The following is a 21,737-nucleotide window of genomic DNA, read 5'->3' on the forward strand; positions in this document are numbered from 1 at the left end:
AGCTTTCACTACCATCTAATGTATGCATTTTTATTTAATCTGTTTAATACATGTAACTATTATCTGTTGTTAGTTCTACAATGCAAATTCAATTAGGACAGGTATCTTCAATGTGTTTTGTTCATTGCTGAATCCCAATACCTAGAAAAGAGCTTGGCATATATTAGATCCTCAGTAAATATTGAATGGATGATTTAATGAATAACTTTTGTTGGGCTCAAAAATAAGCATTACATTGAATAATATGGCAATAATAATAATAATAGATGTTAGTACTGAAGCTATTTGTTAACAGATTTAATTCAACATAATACAGTATCACTGAGTTAGACATATTGTGCTAAAACAGAAAACATATTGATAGTTAAAAAAAGTTTCCCACTATTTGAACTTTCTAGTCCAGATTTATTCTCAATCAATAACACAGGGAAAATGTTATACTAGCAGTATTAATAATTTTGTTAGAGTTTATCAACTCCGATTTGCCTAGTAATAAAAACAATTGTTACAAAGTTGTAATATGTTTCTTAGAATTTTTTCACTCTAAAGTTAATAACCATAGATCAAATTTCATTTACAATGGTGCTAAAAGCCAAGATGACAATAAATGCCAGTAACTATATTTATATTTGTGATCTTTGAGTTTTTTTTTTCAATTTTCATTGTGAACCAGATAATTCAATGATTATGCACGAAAGCATGTAAGCTACAAACCGCATTTGTTTGACCCAAGTGCCTCTCTCCTCAACCACTCCTTTCAGGATTACACTTCAGGTTATTCTTTTTGACCTTCTAAGATTGCAATGTAACTGTCACTGTTATTATAAAAGGAAAAGTATTTTTAAAGGAATTAAAACTATCAACTTAGCAAATGTTAAATAATGTCCATAAAAACAATTTTTCTAGGAGGTAGACTCACTTTTGTTCTGGAATTTCTCATTAGGTAGCTTGTGTTTACAAGGAAATTAAGCACTTTAACTCTTTTGTAATAGTATATTGTTTGGATAAAACCATCTAATAATACTAAAACATACACTGCATAACTATGGTACATTGCTTAAAACACATCCATCAAAAAGAACAATAGTTAGATGTTTCCTTCTTGATTTAAAAGGATGTGGCTTAAGTGTCTGTACACATAATGATACTGGTGGAGGAAAAATCAACATTTGAAAGAACAGTGACATTAGAATGGAAAGATAGTTTGTTTTATCAATACTGTTTATACCAGAAGCAAATACAGAAAATGTTAAACAGTGTCTGTTTGGATTGCGGAACCAAGTTCCCTACTTTCATATATTATGATCTGAAATTATGTTTGAAAGTTGAGTTGTCTGGAAATCAGAACCTTTTTGCTGTATGGGAAGCTTCATATAAAAAAAATACAATTGGATTTTTGAATCAATATTATTTAAATTTATATAAGTAATTAGTAATATTTAACACTAGATATAGACAATCAGTAATTTTCTACAGTAAATTACCACCTCCAATTTAACTTTGCCAAATGTTCTTGAAATAATATTTAGTAAGCAGAAGAAATTGGTAATATATGAACAGACTTTCAGAGAGTGATTTAATAAAAAAATAAACAAGAAACTTCTTCAGGGTTCTAATAAAGATATTATAGTGGCCTTGATACATACAGCTATTCAGTCAACTTCTTTGAATGAAATTTTAAGAGGAGTTAGAACATTGGCCTTCTTTTGATAAAGAGGTTTATAGTAGTCATATTCCTCACTAAACTTTATGTCTTCTCTCTGCCCTGGTATTATTGAAATCGTTTCTTGTGCTCAACATAAGACATATTTTTAAAGATCACTCTATTTATCTTTTAATATTACCCTCTCACCCCATGTATTATATTGTTCCCTCTTTTCAGCTTTCTTTGGCTTCTTAGCATTCACTGCTGTCTTTTCATTCTTCTTGCACTTTCTTAGTTTGGCATACTTCTCAAACCACTTCCACTGGCCTTCTATCTATAAACTGAGTTCTCTAAATCACCATGGACAGCTTCATCACCACATTTGTTTGCATTGTCATTTAGTCCAGATAGATTCTTATTGAACATTCTGACACTTTTGATTCCATTGGGCATCTTTAAGCTGTCTCCTCCTCAGCTTATTCCCTTATATTTCTTCTGAAGCCAGATGTGCTCCAGCGCCTTCTTTCTCCAGTACGACCCTCTTCATTGGCCATCTCATATTCTCACCTTTTAAAATGATGGTGTTATAGAATGAATTGTGATCCCTCAAGTTTCATATGTTCAAGTCCTAAACTCTAGTGCCTCAGATTGTAACCATATTTGAAGGTAGGGTCTTTAAAGAATTAAAATGTCATTCAATTCAGTTCAGTTCAGTTGCTCAGTTGTGTCCAACACTGTGACCCCATGAATCACAGCACGCCAGAACTCCCTGTCCATCACCATCTCCTGGAGTTCACTCAGAGTCGCGTCCATTGAGTCAGTGATGCCATCCAGCCATCTCATCCTCTGTCGTCCCCTTCTCCTGCCCCCAGTCCCTCCCAGCATCAAAGTCTTCTCCAATGAATCAACTCTTTGCATGAGGTGTCCAAAGTACTGGAGTTTCAGCTTTAGCATCATTCCTTCCAAAGAAATCCCAGGGTTGATCTCCTTCAGAATGGACTGGTTGGATCTCCTTGCAGTCCAAGGGACTCTCAACAGTCTTCTCCAACACCACAGTTCAAAAGCATCAATTCTTTGGCTCTCAGCTTTCTTCACAGTCCAACTCTCACACCCATACATGACCACAGGAAAAAACATAGCCTTGACTAGAAGGACCTTAGTCGGCAAAGTAATGTCTCTGCTTTTGAATATGCTATTTAGGTTGGTTATAACTTTTCTTCCAAGGAGTAAGCGTCTTTTAATTTCATGGCTGCAGTCACCATTTGCAGTGATTCTGGAGCCCAAAAAATAAAGTCTGACACTGTTTCCACTGTTTTCCCATCTATTTCCCATGGAGTGATGGGACCAGATGCCATGATCTTTGTTTTCTGAATGTTGAACTTTAAGCCAAAGTTTTCACTCTCCTCTTTCACTTTCATCAAGAGGCTTTTTAGCTCCTCTTCACTTTCTACCATAAGGGTGGTGTCATCTGCATATCTGAGGTGATTGATATTTCTCCCGGCAATCTTGATTCCAGCTTAAGGTGGGACTCAATCCAATATAATTGGTGTTCTTATAAGAAGAGAAAATTTGAACAGACATGTATACAAAGAAGACAATCTGAACACAGGGAGAAGATGGCCGTCTATAAGCCAAGGAGAGAGACCTAGAGCCGTTTCTTCCCTCACAGCCCTCAAAAGTAAACAGGCTTGTCAACACGTTGATCTTAGATTTCTAGGCTCCAGAACTGTGGGAAAATAAATCTCTGCTGTTTAACCAGATGGCGCTAGTGATAAAGAACTCACCTGCTAATGCAGGAGACATAAGAGATGTGGGTTTGATCCCTGAGTTGGGAAAATCCCATTAGAGGAGGGCATGGCAACCCACTCCAGTAGTGGGTTGGAATTTTGCCTGGAGAATCCCATGGGCAGAAGAGCTTGGTGGACTACAGTCCACAGGGTCACAATGAGACAGACACAAATGAAGTTTCTTAGCACACATGCTGTTTAACCACCCAGTCTTCAATCCTTTGTTATAGCAGCCCTAGAAAATCCCATGGATGGAGGAGCCTGGAAGGCTGCAGTCCATGGGGTCGCTGAGGGTCAGACACTACTGAGCAACTTCACTTTCACTTTTCACTTTCATGCATTGAAAAAGGAAATGGCAACCCACTCCAGTGTTCTTGCCTGGAGAATCCCAGGGATGGGGGACGCTGGTGGGCTGCTGTCTATGGGGTCACACAGAGTTGGACATGATTGAAGTGACACAGCAGCAGCAAACCAATACAGATGACCTCTCAAAGGTCACTTACAGATCTACCTTTGACACATTGTTTTTTCTGAGTCTTGGATCAGCACTCACAACTACCTACTGAACATGTCCATTTGCATGGTTTACAAAAAGCAAAAACAAATGTCAAAAATGAAATAATCATCTGCCCCAAACCTGCAACTCTTTTCTACTTTTCAGTATGTCTTAATACTCAACACTCTAAGCTTAGAAGTTCAGAATTATTTTGTGTGTATAGTGTTAACTGTAATGCTAAAACTGAGTAAGGCAGTGTGCAGTGATGTTAGCTAGCAATAACAATTGCTAATAATAATTGATATTGGATACATTAATAATTATTATTAATAATAATAATAATTGCTAAAAGCTAGCAATAAATGATACATTTGCTTATCTAGGGAATGTTTTGGAATGATTTGTTCCCTTCAAACCATATGCCCTACTAAAAAACTAAACACAAAGAGATAAGAAGAGCTACAGAAATTTAAAACATTTTTTAGCAAATGTCTTCAGGACAGTTTACTTCATTCAGTGCAGGTAAATTAGTATGATCATATTTTTAATTGAGACATAATATGAGTAAGTATATAAAACGTAAATCTATAATTCAAGAAATTTTTATACAACCAGACCCTATCTAATCATCAATGTTTTGGATATAAAATGTTTTCCAGCATCCTAGACTCCCCCACCTGCCAGCTTCTCAATCATAATTGCTTTCCTTAAGACAGATGATCATTGTCTTGACATTTGTAGTCACCATTTCTTTACTGCTTCTAGTTTTGCCATGTATCTATGCATACTTAAACAATACAGCTTTATTTTTCTTTTCATTTTTATATAAACAGAAGCAAAATGTTTATTCTTTATATTTTTCTTTAATTGCTCAAGGCAATGTTTCTGAGAATCACCTGGGTCTTTTGTTTTATATTATGTGTCTATGTGTAGCTATCTTTTAGTTTATCCTAATTTAAATTCTCAAGTCTTCTTGTATAAAGATTGCTATCTTTTATCAGTTCTAGCCATTTCTTAGCCATTGTATCCTCAGAAACACTTCTCCTCTATCCTTCTTCTAATAGTCCAACCAGAAAATTGAAATTCTTATCCCAATCCCACAGGATTCTTGACTACTCAGCGTACATGATTAATCTATTTTGCTATACCTGCTGCATTATAAAAAATATCTTTTGACTAATCATTAGGTTCACTAACTTTTTGTTCATCTAAAATGCTATTAAACTAATCTATGACATTTTTGGGCTACCCCACTGGCTCAGCAGTAAAGAATCTGCCTGCAGTGCAGGAGACCCAGGAGATGCAGGAGACACAGGTTTGATCCTTGGGTCAGAAAGATCACCTGGAGGGAAAAAGGGAAATCCACTCCAGTATTCTTGCTGGGAAAATCCCATGGACAGAGGATCCTGGAGGTCAGACCCCGGGGTAGCAGAGTCAGACACGGCTGAACATGGCTTGGCACATGCATATTTGCCCCCAAAAGTAAGTCAACAAAAGACTCAATTTCACTGTGCTCTCTGAATGCAAAGACAACAAAAAAGAAAAAGATGGCTTCTTTTAACTATAACTATTGTATTTCTCTTTTTTAGAAGTTTCACTTGGTTCATTTTAAATCTCCTTAGTCATGCAATACTTCTGGTTTCCTAATACCTGAAAAAACGTTCAAGCTTATCTTTTTTGCAGACTCTGTTTCACAGTTCTAATATTTGGACTCTTCAGTTCAGTTCAGTTCAGTTCAGTTGCTATCATCCAGCTATCCCATCCTCTGTTGTCCCCTTCTCCTCCTGCCCCCAATCCCTCCCAGCATCAGAGTCTTTTCCAATGAGTCAACTCTTCACATGAGGTGTCCAAAATACTGGAGTTTCAGCTTTAGCATCATTCCTTCCAAAGAACACCCAGGGCTCATCTCCTTTAGAATGGACTGGTTGGATCTCCTTGCAGTCGAAGGGACTCTTAAGAGTCTTCTCCAACACCACAGTTCAAAAGCATCAATTCTTCAGTACTCAGCTTTCTTTAAAGTCCAACTCTCACATCCATACATGACCACTGGAAAAAATATAGCTTTGACTAGATGGGCCTTTGTTGGCAAAGTAATGTCTCTGCTTTTTAATATGCTATTTAGGTTGGTCATAACTTTTCTTCCAAGGAGTAAGCGTCTTTTAATTTCATGGGTGCAATCACCATCTGCAGTGATTTTGGAGCCCCCCAAAATAAACTCTGACACTGTTTCCTTAGATGACCTCTTTTGCTCTGAGTTGATCCTGAAGCTTCGCTCTCATGTTGCCATTTTTACTACTAGGTTCCGTGTATTAAAATGTACACTACTTGTCTTTAAAAACTTATGTTACTTGAGAAAAAGGAGAAATATCTATTCCTTCAGAGATGTAAGTTGTTTTTTGTTTTTGTTTTTTTTCTAGGCACCTAAACAAAATAACTTTCAATAGTCTCCTGATGTTTTTTTTGGAAACACATGTGATGTTAATTTGGTCTGTAAACCAGTTATGAATTAAGAGTTACAATGTCTCAAATTTATTCAAGTCTCCCCGATTTATTCAAGTACACAATGGCAACCCACTCCAGTATTCTTGCCTGGAAAATCCCATGGACGGAGGAGCCTGGTAGGTTGCAGTCCATGGGGTCGCAAAGAGTCGGACACGACTGAGCGACTTCCCTTTCACTTTTCACTTTCATGCATTGGAGAAGGAAATGGCAACCCACTCCAGTGTTCTTGCCTGGAGAATCCCAGGGACGGGGGAGCCTGGTGGGCTGCCGTCTATGGGGTCGCACAGAGTCAGACACGACTGAAGCCACTTAGCAGCAGCAGCAGCAGTCACATGAAACTGAAATTACCTCGTTTATGTTATAATTTCCTCTTATAAGAAGGGACTGTCCAGAAATTTTAAGAAATTAATAGATGATTTAGAATGCCAAATTAAATTTCCCATATATGACTATGTGCCAGGGGTATTGTGCTAGTCTATAATGTAGCTCAGACATGGTGGATATGAAGCAGATAAATTTTTTAAAAACCTATACTGTAGGAGGGGAGGGAAGCAAAAAGGGACTGATTGCAATACTTGAAAGTTACCTACAAAAAAAGTAATTCTTTGCTCAGGCAGAAGAGTTTTCGCTGGATGATCTTCAACCTCAACCCTGTTCTCTACTCCCAGTTACCCTCCCGCTAATAACAAAAAGTCAGAGCATTCTCATTCTACCCTGTAACACAAAACATTACCCAATTTAGAACAGGGATGTACCATCAGGAAACAGGCAGCTTCAGGCAATTCACTGGAGAAGAGAAAATAGTAAATTCTATCAGTCACACTGATTTTCATATTAAAAAAATATGCCCATAGTTAACACCACTGACAGAGTTGCACTTAATATGTTTATTTCAGTAAGTGCAGAAAAAAATCCTGTTAACTGTTTGCAGCTAACACTTTGACACAAGGAAATCCCCTTGCCATAATAGTCTGACATGGAATTTAGACCAGTATAGGGCATGGCACCCCACTCCAGTACTCTTGCCTGGAAAATCCCATGGATGGAGGAGCCTGGTGGGCTGCAGTCCATGGGGTCACTAAGAGTCAGACACGACTGAGCGACTTCACTTTCACTTTTCACTCTCATGCATTGGAGGAGGAAATGGCAACCCACTCCAGTGTTCTTGCCTGGAGAATCCCAGGGACGAGGGAGCCTCTTGGACTACTGTCTATGGGGTCACAGAGTCGGACATAACTGAAGCGATTTAGCAGCAGCAGCAGTAGGACAGAAAAGGCAAACCAGTAAGCAGCAATGAAACTGACAAGGCGGCCATCTCTTTTGCTACTTCTGCACTGTTTCATCAATATATGTCTTACTGTCTTGATGAAAAATAGCTAAATAGTTCACACATAATCAATAATGCTTGCCAGAATTAGATTTATAGGGGCTCCCTTTTCTTTACATCTAAAATTCCCATATAAAAGTATATTTTTGATTACAGTAAATACTTATGTATGATAATGGCTAGTAGTGTTTTTAGTGTTCCAATTAGAAGAAAAAAATTAATGATTTTTTCAAAATAAATCGGTCTTATTTTTTGTATAGTACTCAAGTGAAAAATTCTTAAAATTTCTACATGAATTTGAAAATAGAATATATTATGCCCACTGGGTTATATCCTGAAATTATATCCTGGATTATATCCTGAGATTATATTCTGGGTTATATCCTGACAACTGATTGTACTATAAGAAACTGACTAAATTTCCAGGAGAAAACTTCAGTTAGCAACTCCTATAGTGGAATGTAACATAGACAGATTAATACAAAGTTTAGATGGATTACAGACTTACATGTGAAAAACAAAACAAAGTTTTAAAATTCACAAATGTGCTTTTAAAATGTTTATTACTTCATTTAAATATAATGTTCATTTTGTATCCTCCATAATTGTCTTTTGGAAAAACTGGCACATAAATACAAACTAACAATGAGAAATATCACAGAACAAATAGTTCCATTATTTCTGACTTTTTTTTTAACTACACAACAAATAAAACCTAGATCCTTTTGAAAATGGAGAATCAGAGTTAAGAATATATAAATTACCATTAACATAAACTTAAAGGCTTCATATAATAAAATTCTCAGTTTTGAGTCTATTAAATAGACTAGTTATCTATTATAGGCATCCCTGGTGGTCAGATGATAAAGAATCAAAGAGGACACTAATAGATGGAGAAATAAACCATGTTCATGGATTGGAAGAATCAATATAGTGAAAATGAGCATACTACCCAAAGCAATCTACAAATTCAATGCAATCCCTATCAAGCTTCCAGTGGTATTTTTCACAGAACTAGAACAAATAATTTCAAGATTTGTATGGAAATACAAAAAAACTCAAATAGCCAAAGCAATCTTGAGAAAGAAGAATGGAACTGGAGGAATCAACTTGCCTGACTTCAGGCTCTACTACAAAGCCACAGTCATTAAGACAGTATGGTACTGGCACAAAGATAGAAATATAGATCAATGGAACAAAATAGAAAGCCCAGAGATAAATCCACACACCTATGGACACCTTATCTTCGACAAAGGAGGCAAGAGTATACAATGGAGTAAAGACAATCTCTTTAACAAGTGGTGCTGGGAAAACTGGTCAACCACGTGTAAAAGAATGAATCTAGACCACTTTCTAACACCACACACAAAAATAAACTCAAAATGAATTAAAGATCTAAACATAAGACCAGAAACTATAAAACTCCTAGAAGAGAACATAGGCAAAACACTCTCTGACATAAATCACAGCAGGATCCTCTATGATCCACCTCCCAGAATACTGGAAATAAAAGCAAAAATAAACAAATGGGATCTAATTAAAATTAAAAGCTTCGGCACAACAAAGGAAACTATAAGCAAGGTGAAAAGACAGCCTTCTTAATGGGAGAAAACAATAGCAAATGAAGCAACTGACAAACAACTAATCTCAAAAATATACAAGCAACTTCTGCAGCTCAATTCTGGGAAAATAAATGACCCAATCAAAAAGTGGGCCAAAGAACTAAATAGACATTTCTCCAAAGAAGACATACGGATGGCTAACAAACACATGAAAAGATGCTCAACATCAGTCATTATCAGAGAAATGCAAATCAAGACCACAATGAGGTACCATTTCACACCAGTCAGAATGGCTGCGATCCAAAAGTCTACAAGCAATAAATGCTGGAGAGGGTGTGGAGAAAAGGGAACCCTCTTACACTGTTGGTGGGAATGCAAACTAGTACAGCCACTATGGAGAACAGTGTGGAGATTCCTTAAAAATTGCAAATAGAACTGCCTTATGACCCAGCAATCCCACTGCTGGGCATACACACCGAGGAAAACAGAATTGAAAGAGACACATGTACCCCAATGTTCATCACAGCACTGTTTATAATAGCCAGGACATGGAAACAACCTAGATGTCCATCAGCAGATGAATGGATAAGAAAGCTGTGGTACATATACACAATGGAGTATTACTCAGCCATTAAAAAGAATACATTTGAATCAGTTCTGATAAGATGGATGAAACTGGAGCCGATTATACAGAGTGAAGGAAGCCAGAAAGAAAAACACCAATACAGTATACTGACATATATATACGGAATTTAGAAAGATGGTAATGATGACCCTGTATGCGAGACAGCAAAAGAGACACAGATGTATAGAATGGACTTTTGGACTGTGAGGGAGAAGGGAGAGGGTGGGATGATTTGGGAGAATGGCATTGAAACATGTATACTATCATGTAAGAAACAAAGTGCCAGTCTATGTTTGATATAGGATACAGGATGCTTGGGGCTGGTGCATGGGGAGGATCCAGAGAGATGATATGGGGTGGGAGGTGGGAGGGGGATTCAGATTGGGAGCTTGTATACACCCGTGGTGGATTCATGTCAATGTATGGCAAAACCAATACAGTATTGTAAAGTAAAATAAAGTAAAAATAAAATTTAAAAAAAAAATCTGCCTGCAACGCAGGAGACCCAGGTTCAATCCCTGGGTTTGGAAAATCCCCTGGAGAAGGGAATGGCAACCCACTCCAGTATTCTTGCCTGGAGAATCCCATGTTCAGAGGAGTTTGGTGGGCTTCAGTCCATGGGGTTGCAAAGAGTCAGACATGACTAAGCCAATTACACTTTCACTTCACTTTCATCCTATCACAGGGAATAGTTTGAAATAAGAAGTTTTGGCCAGGGCCAAAAGATTTACGCCCCCCTCCCCCCAAAAAATTTTTCTTTTAAAGCAGAAATGACACTTAAATTGTTACCTAGGTACTTGACCCTGACACTCCATAATGAAGGGAAGTGAAATGAAGTGAAAGTTGCTCAGTCGTGTCTGACTCTTTGCAACTCAATGGATTATAAGGTCCATGGAATTCTCCAGGCCAGAATACTGGAGTGGGTAGCCTTTCCCTTCTCCAGAGGATTTTCCCAACCCAGGGATCGAACCCAGGACTCCTGCATTGCAGGTGGATTCTTTCCTAGCTGAGCCACAAGGGAAGCCCAAGAATACTGGAGTGGGGAGCCTATCCCTTCTCCAGCAGATATTCCTGACCTAGGAATACAACTGGGGTCCCCTGCATTGCTGGCAGATTCATTACCAACTGACCTATCAAGGAAGCCCAACACTCCAAGCATAGGAATTTATTTAAACAGTTCAAGTATAATTTAGAAGACTAGGTTAACAGTTACCCATCATAGCCAAAGCTCCTTTCTGTTTCAGCAAACTGGAATGCTACATTCTTATCTCCATGGTCTTGGTGGGAGTTATAGAATTCTGTAATTCTGAAAATAGAGTTTCTATTTTGACTGATGTAGAATTTGCAGGTCACAAATTAAGGAAGAAGATGAGTACTAATATTTGGAGTGAAGAAGATTGGGAACAAGTAGTCAGTGGTGTGGTTTAGCACTTAAAATCAAAATTAAAATATAATAATATCACTTGAAGGACTGTACATTTTATTTACATCAATTATAAAACTTTATGATTTCATATTTGAAGACAGAGTTACAATATAGGAAAGAGAATAGCTACATCTTTCTCGGATAGGAGGATTTTGACAACATGTTAGTTTCTTATCAGCACATTTTATGGCATTTTGTTTTAGATAAAGTGAAGTTGTATGAGATGCACTGTTTACATCAGCAACAAAAATAACTCATGTTCCAGCAAAGGGCTTCATTAGTGCAAATTCAATGACTATATACAAGTATATATGATAACTGTATTTTAAAGCAATCTAAGAAGGAATGTGTTAAACTTTTCTAATATTTTTATTCCACTTCGCAGAATATCTAGATGGTAATCCAGCAATAGACCAGTCTTACCACAGAATGCAAAATAAACATAACCTTCATTATGAGTAACAAAACAAAAAATTATCCACTTTGTAAATTTTAGTATGAGTACTACAATCAAGTACTTTTTAGATTTCCTTTTATTATTTAATCCATAAACTTAATTAGGATATATAAGAAATATTACATTTAAAATAGTTCTTTAAAATATATTTTCACTGGTAACAATTTTGTACATTTTTACAAAATAAAATCTATAAACATTCCTTCATATACACATTAGCAAACAGCAAGTAGTAGAAATTATTATTTTTATATATAAACATGTTTTAAAGATATTTACAAAAGAAGATAACCATTTTTCTATCCAAAGATAAAGATTTCCAATATCCCTCTTATTCAACAGATATTCTTCTCATTTTTTCAGCTAATTCTTTTCTTACTTCAATATGTTTTTCTAAATTTTGCACTTCATGTGGAAGATTGACGTCCCAAACAGACAAGCAAGATTGTATCTCTAGAAAATTAAAAAACAAATCATGTTACAAAGATCTGCCATGAAACATTTTTATCTTTTGTTAATTTATATTTAGCTGTTGGACCAACGTGTATGTGTGTATATATATGTGTGGGGGTATGTGTGTGTGTGTGTGTGTGGTCAGCCGTTCCTGACTCTTTGTGGCCCCATGAACTATAGCCCTCCAGGCTCCTCTGTCCATGGAATTTTCCAGGCAAGAATACTGGAGCAAGTTGCCATGCCCTACTCAAGGGCATCTTGCCGACCCAGAGATTGAACCTGGATCTCTTAATTCTCCTGCACTGGCATCTCAGTTCTTTACCACTAGTGCCACTTGGGACTACATACACACACAGACACACACACACACACACACACACACACTATATACATATTCATATAAAAGTAACATTAAATTATTACCATTTATAAGAAATTATATTTGGAAAGTGTTTAAGATGCATTATAGAACTAACTACTAAATTTTAACAATGGACCTTTAGTAACATAAAGCTTCATTTTCTGAAAGAAAAAAAGCCTTTTCAAACACTTTTCAAAATCAGACTATGATTTGGATAATACGGAGTAGGTAAGATCTAAGGGAAAATACCCATGTTGGGTTTGAGCTAGTTCTCATTTAATAGTGGTTGCTAGCTCTACTTCACCTGAAAAATATATTACACTGCTAAATCACTAAAACTTAATTTTGAAGATTTATATCTAAATTATTTGAACTATAACAAAGCTATCAATTAAAAATGCCTAAAGTTGTATGCATATGTAATATTTACCTTAAATGTATAAAAACATAATATGTTATAATCATTCATGTCATTTCAGTCTGCTTGGAATACAGTATCCTATTAAACATTACCTTTTTGGTGTTGTGTACCTTCAGCACTTTTCCGGTTATACCCCAAAACCAGCATGACATTTTTAAGGCTTCCTTTATTAAAAAATAAAAGAGTTCTGTTAAAACAATATAATAAGTTGGACTTTAAAGAGTACAACAGTTCATATTTTAAGACATAAAAACCTTGGAAATTAACTTACAATTCCATTACTTAAGAGATCCCTCAACTGAGTTTGAACAAAAAATACTCTGCAAGGTGATGAACAAAAAATACTCTGCAAGGTGACCAGTATGTTTTTAAAGTTAGAAAATTTGATCTACCTTCTTGTTATGATTCTTATTGTGAGAATCTGAGAAAACAGCTTAAACTCGCTGCAAAATGGGCTCAATAGTTATATATTACTCCTCCAACAAAAGCTATATATGAAAGAGATAGTGTAAGTTCCTTTTACAGGAATGTATTAAAGAGAGACAAATGGAGTTTATGGTCTAGTGATGAGATTAGTTACTAAACAGTAACTAAGTTACGCAGAATGAAACAGCACACACAAAACTTTGAGGTAGGATGAAGCATGGTATTTAAGAGAGGCTGAACTTTCTTCTAGAGCAGAAAGAGCAAAGAAGAATACGGCAAAAGACAAGGGCAAGAGAGCTGAGTTGAAGCTAGATCAAACCATATATTGTATATTATGTTTAAATTATTTAAAAAATCAATTAAACCCATTGAAATTGCCCTATAATGTCAGTAATGAACAACCATTTGGATACCAAGTACATACAAATTAAAGGCTACAACAACCTTGGTGAGTAAGACTAGAGAGACAACCCCCCATCCGCCTACTACTTTGCTTGCATGGACAAGTGTCCTGGCAGTCGTCAATCATGAGGAGCCCGTAATTCTAACTTTCGTGCAACTCTGACACCTATTCATGGGAAATTTGTGAGACTGAAGAGAAACACTGGTCTCTCCTTAATACGTTACTGTAAAAGGAGTTTACTGTTGTCTTCATCCTGTTTCGACATTTTTATTATTCATTTGCTAATTACATCCGTTGATGTTGTTTAGTAGCTAGATCATGTCCAACTCTTTTGTGACCCCATGGATTGTAGCCCACCAGGCTCCTCTGTCCATGGGATCTCCCAAACAACAACTGGAGCAGGTTGCCATGGTCTCCTCCAGGGAATCTTCCTGACCCAGAGATCAAATTCACGTCTCCTGCATTACAGGTGGATTTTTTTTTTTTTTTTTTTTACTGTGGAGCCACCAGGGAAGCCCCAAAGTTACATAAACTCTAGTTTTATAGAACTTAATCCCACTTTTGTGATCAACTCTGTATAAATACTAAGTCTATTCCCTAAAGCAAATAACTAGTCAAAATAAGAGTTAAGTGTGAGCATCATGTGCTATCATGATTTCTTCATAGTTGAGTAGAAAAGTAGGAACAACAGAAAACATAAAGTAAATAAAACATAATGATTTTCCAATATTTGCATATAGATTATGAAGTATATATTGCTATAAGAATATACACTGGTAGCAATATATACTGTACAAAAATATAAATTTATTTACAGAAAGAAAAACTAAATGGTATTCCTTAACAAGGGTAGAAAGTTTAAACTAAGATCAAAATAGTCATCTGCTTAAATTTCTTTGTCAAAAAGTTAAAAATGCTTAACATATATTTTTTGCCTTGATTATAAAGAAAAGAGAGAAAGTAAGACCTAAATTTAGTGTTCACTTGCAATACCTGCTTCTCTTATGGGACTAAAAACATCTACTCACTTCATGCTTTTAAGGCCCCTACTCAAAATTTCTGAGACACTTCATACAATGTTTGGAAGTGAAGAAAAAACATATTCTTACAGTCTTAAGAGAATATGATAAAAGATTTAAAGGAAGTAAACTTGCCTAACTGTGCAATCATCATGACTCTAACAGAATCACAAAAGTTGTGAATTATACGTATAATTCGACGAGTTGAAAGATCAAGGAGTAAGATATGGCCTCCTCCAGTTCCTATCCAGAGAGCAGTGTTCTTCTGGAGGCAGAGAGTCTTCACTCTCCCAGAATAAGACATTTTGTGTTTCAATTCCTTGCTTACTCGGACCAGTTCCTCCCTAAACCATAATGAAAGCATGTGTTAATCCTTTTTGTTCAAAAATAAAGAGATAAAATAAATGTGACTATACATACAGATATACACACACATAAATATATATATACAACATTTTGGATTATGAATACATGACAAGATTCATTACATATCATTAAAATTATATGAAACTAATTTTGCTAAATATAGAATGTCAAAGAGCCACATTTTGCTACTTAAAGCATAAATTATCAAAGATAACACAACAATTGCCTCTTAAATTCAAGAAACTCTGAAATAAGATGAATATAATTTTTATATATAACAAACCTATGCAATCCAGCAAAAAATGAATAGTATCTGCTCAATATAAAGAAAAAAGTATTAGTTTCAAAATTTTTTATGAAGTTTAAAAGTTATAAAAGAAAATAAAAACTATAGTCATCTACATGTAAAAGATATGAATCCAAATCACTGAATTTTTCCCTGAGCTAATGAATAATTCATGACAAAAATGAGGTATCCAGAAGCAAAAAAATTCTTACAATTTTAGAACTCCAGGAAAGGACCTCTTACTAGGCAGAACTGTCAAGTCTTCCAAACAGAAATCTCCTCACCATCCAGAGATAAACTAAAGTGTTAGTAAATTTTGAAATCTCAGTTTATGGATATGGTATATAATAAAAATGTTCTCCAGAAGATAAAAAAAATTCTATACAGTAAAACCAAAATAAAATTATATAGTAGCTAGCAAATAAGACTGGGGATGGCCCTGGATGCCAGCAGCAGCACACAGTTATACGGGTGATGTGAAGTCTCCTACACACTTGATCCTGGTCAGTCTAGCACATTTTTCACCCATATTTTATATTGTTTTGTGACTTTTTCTTTGTAATACCTTGAGGAAACCATATCTGTTATGATTCTATTTTTTTTACAAAGATGAAATTTGCTGGATACCAACAGATGGTGCCAAAAATTATTAATAATTTTGTTTCTGAATTTTGTTAACATTTATCTATTTAGAAGTATAAAGGAAGAAAAATAAGCCATAATTTCTCCCTCTGTGAAATCTGAAGTGCAAGGACAGTTCTTACAGGCATGAAATAAAGAATCAATGACACTGTACCTACATTCAACAACACAGTGCACACTTAAAAATTTGTTAAGCAGATAGGTCCCATAGTACTCTTTCCACAATAAAATAAATTTAAAAAATATTAATTTACTTTAAAAAGTGCACACAGTCTATTAGTTCGCAGAGTTTTTCAGTCTTCTTATCCCACACTTCCACAAATGGGCTATTTTTCTTAGCAACATAAAGGGCCGTGTCTACCACCACTGCTATGATGTTGGAATCACAGAAAGATGCATAAGAAAATCTAGAGGGAAAGAAAATAATGTCATTTAATTTTTTTTATTATTTTAAAATGTAATACAACTTCATATTAGCTCTTAATGCATATAAAGGATTAACACTATTTTGAAAAAGAAACAATTATTTCATATTATCCCCTAACCATTCTGAACAGAATACTTTGATACTTCACCTACTTCTGGTTACTTCATATTTCTTCCTTGATAATAAAATTAAAATTTGTTTCCTATTTTATTAATTTCTGTTTTATCTGGTTATCTATAGAATATTATATTATCTGAATATGTAAAGTATCTTGATTTCTAAGAAAATCATAGTAATATCTGTAACTTTATAATACTGCAAAAAAATCCATATTGTCAAGAATGACTGGGATATTAAGGGTCACCCATTTACACTTAAAATCGTAAGACCTTTAAATCCACCTCAGTGGCAGTCTTCAAATATTAAAATATATCTGCCTCAACACAAGCCAGTCAAGGTATGGGGAAAAAAATCCACACCGTCATCCAAATATTAGAAAGCAAATTGTCATTTTTCTTTCCCCTTTGAAAATAAAGGAAAATGGCAGATATTTTTAAACATCTACCTTCCAACCTAGTATTTTTGGCATTTCATAAACAGATTGGCAACCAAAGGCCCCATCTGCATGGCAAACTCCAAGTTGTACTTCAAGGCTTAATTTAAATGTCAGCTCCTCTCAAATTCTTCCCTGACTTACTGAAACAGACCAGTCATTCCTTTTTCCAAAACTGATGCCTTAAATATAAAATAATAATCTATAGTAATACTCAGTTCAGTTCAGTTCAGTTCAGTCGCTCGGTGGTGTACAACTCTTTGTGACCCCATGAATCACAGCACACCAGGCCTCCCTGTCCATCACCAACTCCCGGAGTTCACTCAGACTCATGACCATTGAGTCAGTGATGCCATCCAGCCATCTCATCCTCTGTCATCCCCTTCTCTTCCTGCCCTCAATCCCTCCCAGCATCAAATATTATTAAATATAAAATCATATTCATTAGTATGTCCTGACACTACTCTGTTTCCTTACCATGGTATCTGCTTAATGGGAGAGAGATATTAGACAATGGGTGACAACTTCTGAGAAGTGCCTGTGATATTTCCAAGTGTATGTGAAACCGGGTCCTAATCTCTTTTTGAAAATGAATATCTTTGAGAGCCTGATATTTATGGCCATTCTATCTAGTAAATCACCTATATTCCAAATCTTAAAGGGAATTTTAGGGGGCTAATTCATACCATGACCTCATAACATTCTATGTAAAATACAAGAATGTGAGGAGGGGAGGGGGCTTTTCTTCTTATATCTTCAGGCCTGTTTAAATTGGTTAAAAGTGGAAATTACAGAATAAGAATGTGCGTGTCTGCTAAACTGCTTCACTCATGTCCGACTCTTTGCAACCTTATAAACTATAGCCCACCTGGCTCCTCTGTCCATGGGATTCTCCAGGCAAGAATACTGGAGTGGGTTGCCATTTCCTTCTCCAGGGTATTTTCCCAACCCAGCAATCAAACCCGTGTCTCTTACATCTCCTACAGTGGGAGGCAGGTCCTTTGCCACTAGCACCACCTGGGAAGCCCGAGTGAGAATATGTTTAACCAAATATTTACCACATGCTAGGCCGGGAGGAGCTACCCCACGTCTGAGGTCAGGGGTGGCGGCCGGGAGGAGCCACCCCATACCCGAGGCCAGGGGAGGCGGCCAGGAGGAACAACCCCATGTCCGAGGCCAGGGGTGGCAGCTGGGAGGAGCAACCCCACATCCAAGGAGCGGTGGCTGCGTGGGCGCAGGAAGGCCTAGAGGAGTTATCCCACGTTGAAGGTCAGGAAGGGCAGCGGTGAGGAGCTACCCATCGTCCAAGGTAAGAGAAACCCAGGTAAGATGGTAGGTGTTGCAAGAGGGCATCAGAGGGCAGACACACTGAAACCATACTCACAGAAAACTAGTCAATCTAATCACACTAGGGCCACAGCCTTGTCTAACTCAATGAAACTAAGTCATGCCTGTGGGGCAACCCAAGACAGGTGGGTCATGGTGGAGAGGTCTGACAGAATGTGGTCCACTGGAGAAGGGAATGGCAAACCACTTCAGCATTCTTGCCTTGAGAACCCCATGAACAGTATGAAAAGGCAACATGATAGGATATTGAAAGAGGAACTCCCCAGGTCAGTAGGTACCCAACAGGCTACTGGAGATCAGTGGAGAAATAACTCCAGAAAGAATGAAGGGATGGAGCCAAAGCAAAAACAATACCCAGCTGTGGATGTGACTGGTGATAGAAGCAAGGTCCGATGCTGTAAAGAGCAATATTGCATAGGACCCTGGAATGTCAGGTCCATGAATCAAGGCAAATTGAAGAAGCTCTATACAGTCAACAAAAACAAGACCAGGAGCTGACTGTGGCTCAGATCATGAACTCCTTATTACCAAATTCAGACTCAAATTGAAGAAAGCAGGAAAACCACTAGACCATTCAGGTGTGACCTAAATCAAATCCCTTATGATTATACAGTAGAAGTGAGAAATAGATTTAAGGGCCTAGATCTGACTGATAGAGTGCCTGATGAACTATGGAATGAGGTTTGTAACATTGTACAGGAGACAGGGATCAAGACCCTCCCCATGGAAAAGAAATGCAAAAAAGCAAAATGGCTGTCTGGGAAGACCTTACAAATAGCTGTGAAAAGAAGAGAGGCAAAAAGCAAAGGAGCAAAGGAAAGATATGAACATCTGAATGCAGAGTTCCAAAGAATAGCAAGAAGAGGTAAGAAAGCCTTCTTCAGCAATCAATATAAAGAAATAGAGGAAAGAACAGAATGGGAAAGACTAGAGATTTCTTCAAGAAAATTAGAGATACCAAGGGAACATTTCATGCAAAGATGGGCTCAATAATGGACAGAAATGGTCTGGACCTAACAGAAGCAGAAGATATTAAGAAGAGCTGGCAAGAATACACTGAAAAACTGTGTAAAAAAGATCTTCATGACCCAGATAATCACAATGGTGTGATCACTCATCTAGAGCCAGACATCCAGGAATGTGAAGTCAAGTGGGCCTTAGAAAGCATCACTATCAACAAAACTAGTGGAGGTGATGGAATTCCTATTGAGCTACTTCTAATCCTGAAAGATTATGCTGTGAAGTGCTGCACTCGATATGCCAGCAAATTTGGAAAACTCAGCAGTGGCCACAAGACTGGAAAAGGTCAGTTTTCATTCCAATCCCAAAGAAAAGCAATACCAAAGAATGCTCAAACTACTGCACAACTGCACTCATCTCACATGCTACTAAAGTAATGCTCAAAATTCTCCAAGCCAGGCTTCAGCAATATGTGAACTGTGAACTTCCTGATGTTCAAGCAGGTTTAAGAAAAGGCAGAGGAACCAGAGATCAAATTACCAACATCCTCTGGATCATCGAAAAAGCAAGACAGTTCCAGAAAAACATCTATTTCTGCTTTATTGACTATGTCAAAGCCTTTGACTGTGTGGATCACATTAACTGCGGAAAATTCTGAAAGAGATGGGAATACCAGACCACCTGACCTGCCTCTTGAGAAATCTCTATGCAGGTCAGGAAGCAACAGTTTGAACAGGACATGGAACAACAGACTGGTTTCAAACAGGAAAAGGACTGCGTCAAGGCTGTATATTGTCACCCTGCCATAGTATATTCAAAAGCAGAGATATTACTTTGCCGACTAAGGCTGTATATTGTCACCCTGTCATAGTATATTCAAAAGCAGAGATATTACTTTGCCGACTAAGGTCCATCTAGTCAAGGATATGGTTTTTCCTGTGGTCATGTATGGATGTGAGAGTTGGACTGTGAAGAAGGCTGAGTGCCGAAGAATTGATGCTTTTGAACTGTGGTGTTGGAGAAGACTCTTGAGAGTCCCTTGGACTGCAACCAGATCCAACCAGTCCATTCTGAAGGAGATCAGTCCTGGGTGTTCTTTGGAAGGAATGATGTTAAAGCTGAAACTCCAGTACTTTGGCCACCTCATGAGAAGAGTTGACTCACTGGAAAAGACTCTGATGCTGGGAGGGATTGCGGGCAGGAGGAGTAGGGGACGACCGAGGATGAGATGGCTGGATGGCATCACGGACTTGATGGACTCGAGTCTGAGTGAACCCCGGGAGATGGTGATGGACAGGGAGGCCTGGCGTGCTGTGATTCATGGGGTCGCAAAGAGTCGGACACGACTGAGCGACTGAACTGAACTGAACTGACTCCTTGGAAGAAAAGTTATGACCAACCTAGATAGCATATTCAAAAGCAGAGACATTACTTTGCTGACCAAGGTCCATCTAGTCAAAGCTATGGTTTTTCCAGTGGTCATGTATGGATGTGAGAGTTGGACTGTGAAGAAACCTGAGCACTGAAGAATTGATGCTTTTGAACTGTGGTGTTGGAGAAGACTTGAGAGTCCCTTGGACTGCAAGGAGATCCAACCAGTCCATTGTGAAGGAGATCAGCCCTGGGATTTCTTTGGAAGGAATGATGCTAAAGCTGAAACTCCAGTACTTTGGCCACCTCATGACTCATTGGAAAAGACACTGATGCTAGGAGGATTGGGGCAGGAGGAGAAGGGGATGACAGAGGATGAGATGGCTGGATGGCATCACTGACTCTACAGTCGTGAGCCTGAGTGAACTCCGGGCGTTGGTGATGGACAGGAAGGCCTGGTGTGTTGCGATTCATGGGGTTGAAAGAGTCGGACACGACTGAGCGACTAAACTGAACTGAACTGAACTGAACTGAGGAAATAAACTACCGCACAATTACACTCATCTCAAATGCTAGTAAAGTAATGCTCAAAATTCTCCAAGCCAGGCTTAAGCAGTACATGAACCGTGAACTTCCAGATGTTCAAGCTGGTTTTAGAAAGGCAGAGGAACCAGAGATCAAATTGCCAGCATCCGAGAGAGTTCCTGAAAGGCATCTATTTCTGCTTTATTGACTATGCCAAAGCCTTTGACTGTGTGGATCACAATAAACTGCAGAAAATTCTTAAAGAGATGGGAATGCCAAGACCACCTGACCTGCCTGTTGAGAAATCTCTATGCAGGTCAGGAAGCAACAGTTAGACCTGGACATGGAAC

The 21,737-nt window shown here is 37.4% G+C and overlaps 1 protein-coding gene across 3 annotated transcripts in view; it reads right to left on the reverse strand.

The window, feature by feature from the left end:
- Positions 1 to 11,403: 11,403 nt before the first annotated feature.
- The window catches only part of LRRK2 (leucine rich repeat kinase 2), a 213,335-nt gene continuing 203,001 nt past the window's right edge, over positions 11,404 to 21,737 (reverse strand). For all 3 annotated transcript variants that reach the window (XM_042246875.1, XM_027967445.2, XM_042246876.2), the window contains 4 exons: positions 16,459 to 16,611; positions 15,046 to 15,254; positions 13,155 to 13,226; positions 11,404 to 12,280 (listed from right to left, as the gene is read on the reverse strand). In XM_042246875.1, coding sequence (XP_042102809.1) covers positions 12,159 to 12,280; positions 13,155 to 13,226; positions 15,046 to 15,254; positions 16,459 to 16,611 — 556 coding nt within the window. In that variant the 3' untranslated portion in view covers positions 11,404 to 12,158. The remainder of the gene's footprint in view (positions 12,281 to 13,154; positions 13,227 to 15,045; positions 15,255 to 16,458; positions 16,612 to 21,737) is intronic.

The sequence above is a fragment of the Ovis aries genome, chromosome 3 (genome assembly GCF_016772045.2).
Source record: "Ovis aries strain OAR_USU_Benz2616 breed Rambouillet chromosome 3, ARS-UI_Ramb_v3.0, whole genome shotgun sequence".
NCBI lineage: Eukaryota > Metazoa > Chordata > Mammalia > Artiodactyla > Bovidae > Ovis > Ovis aries.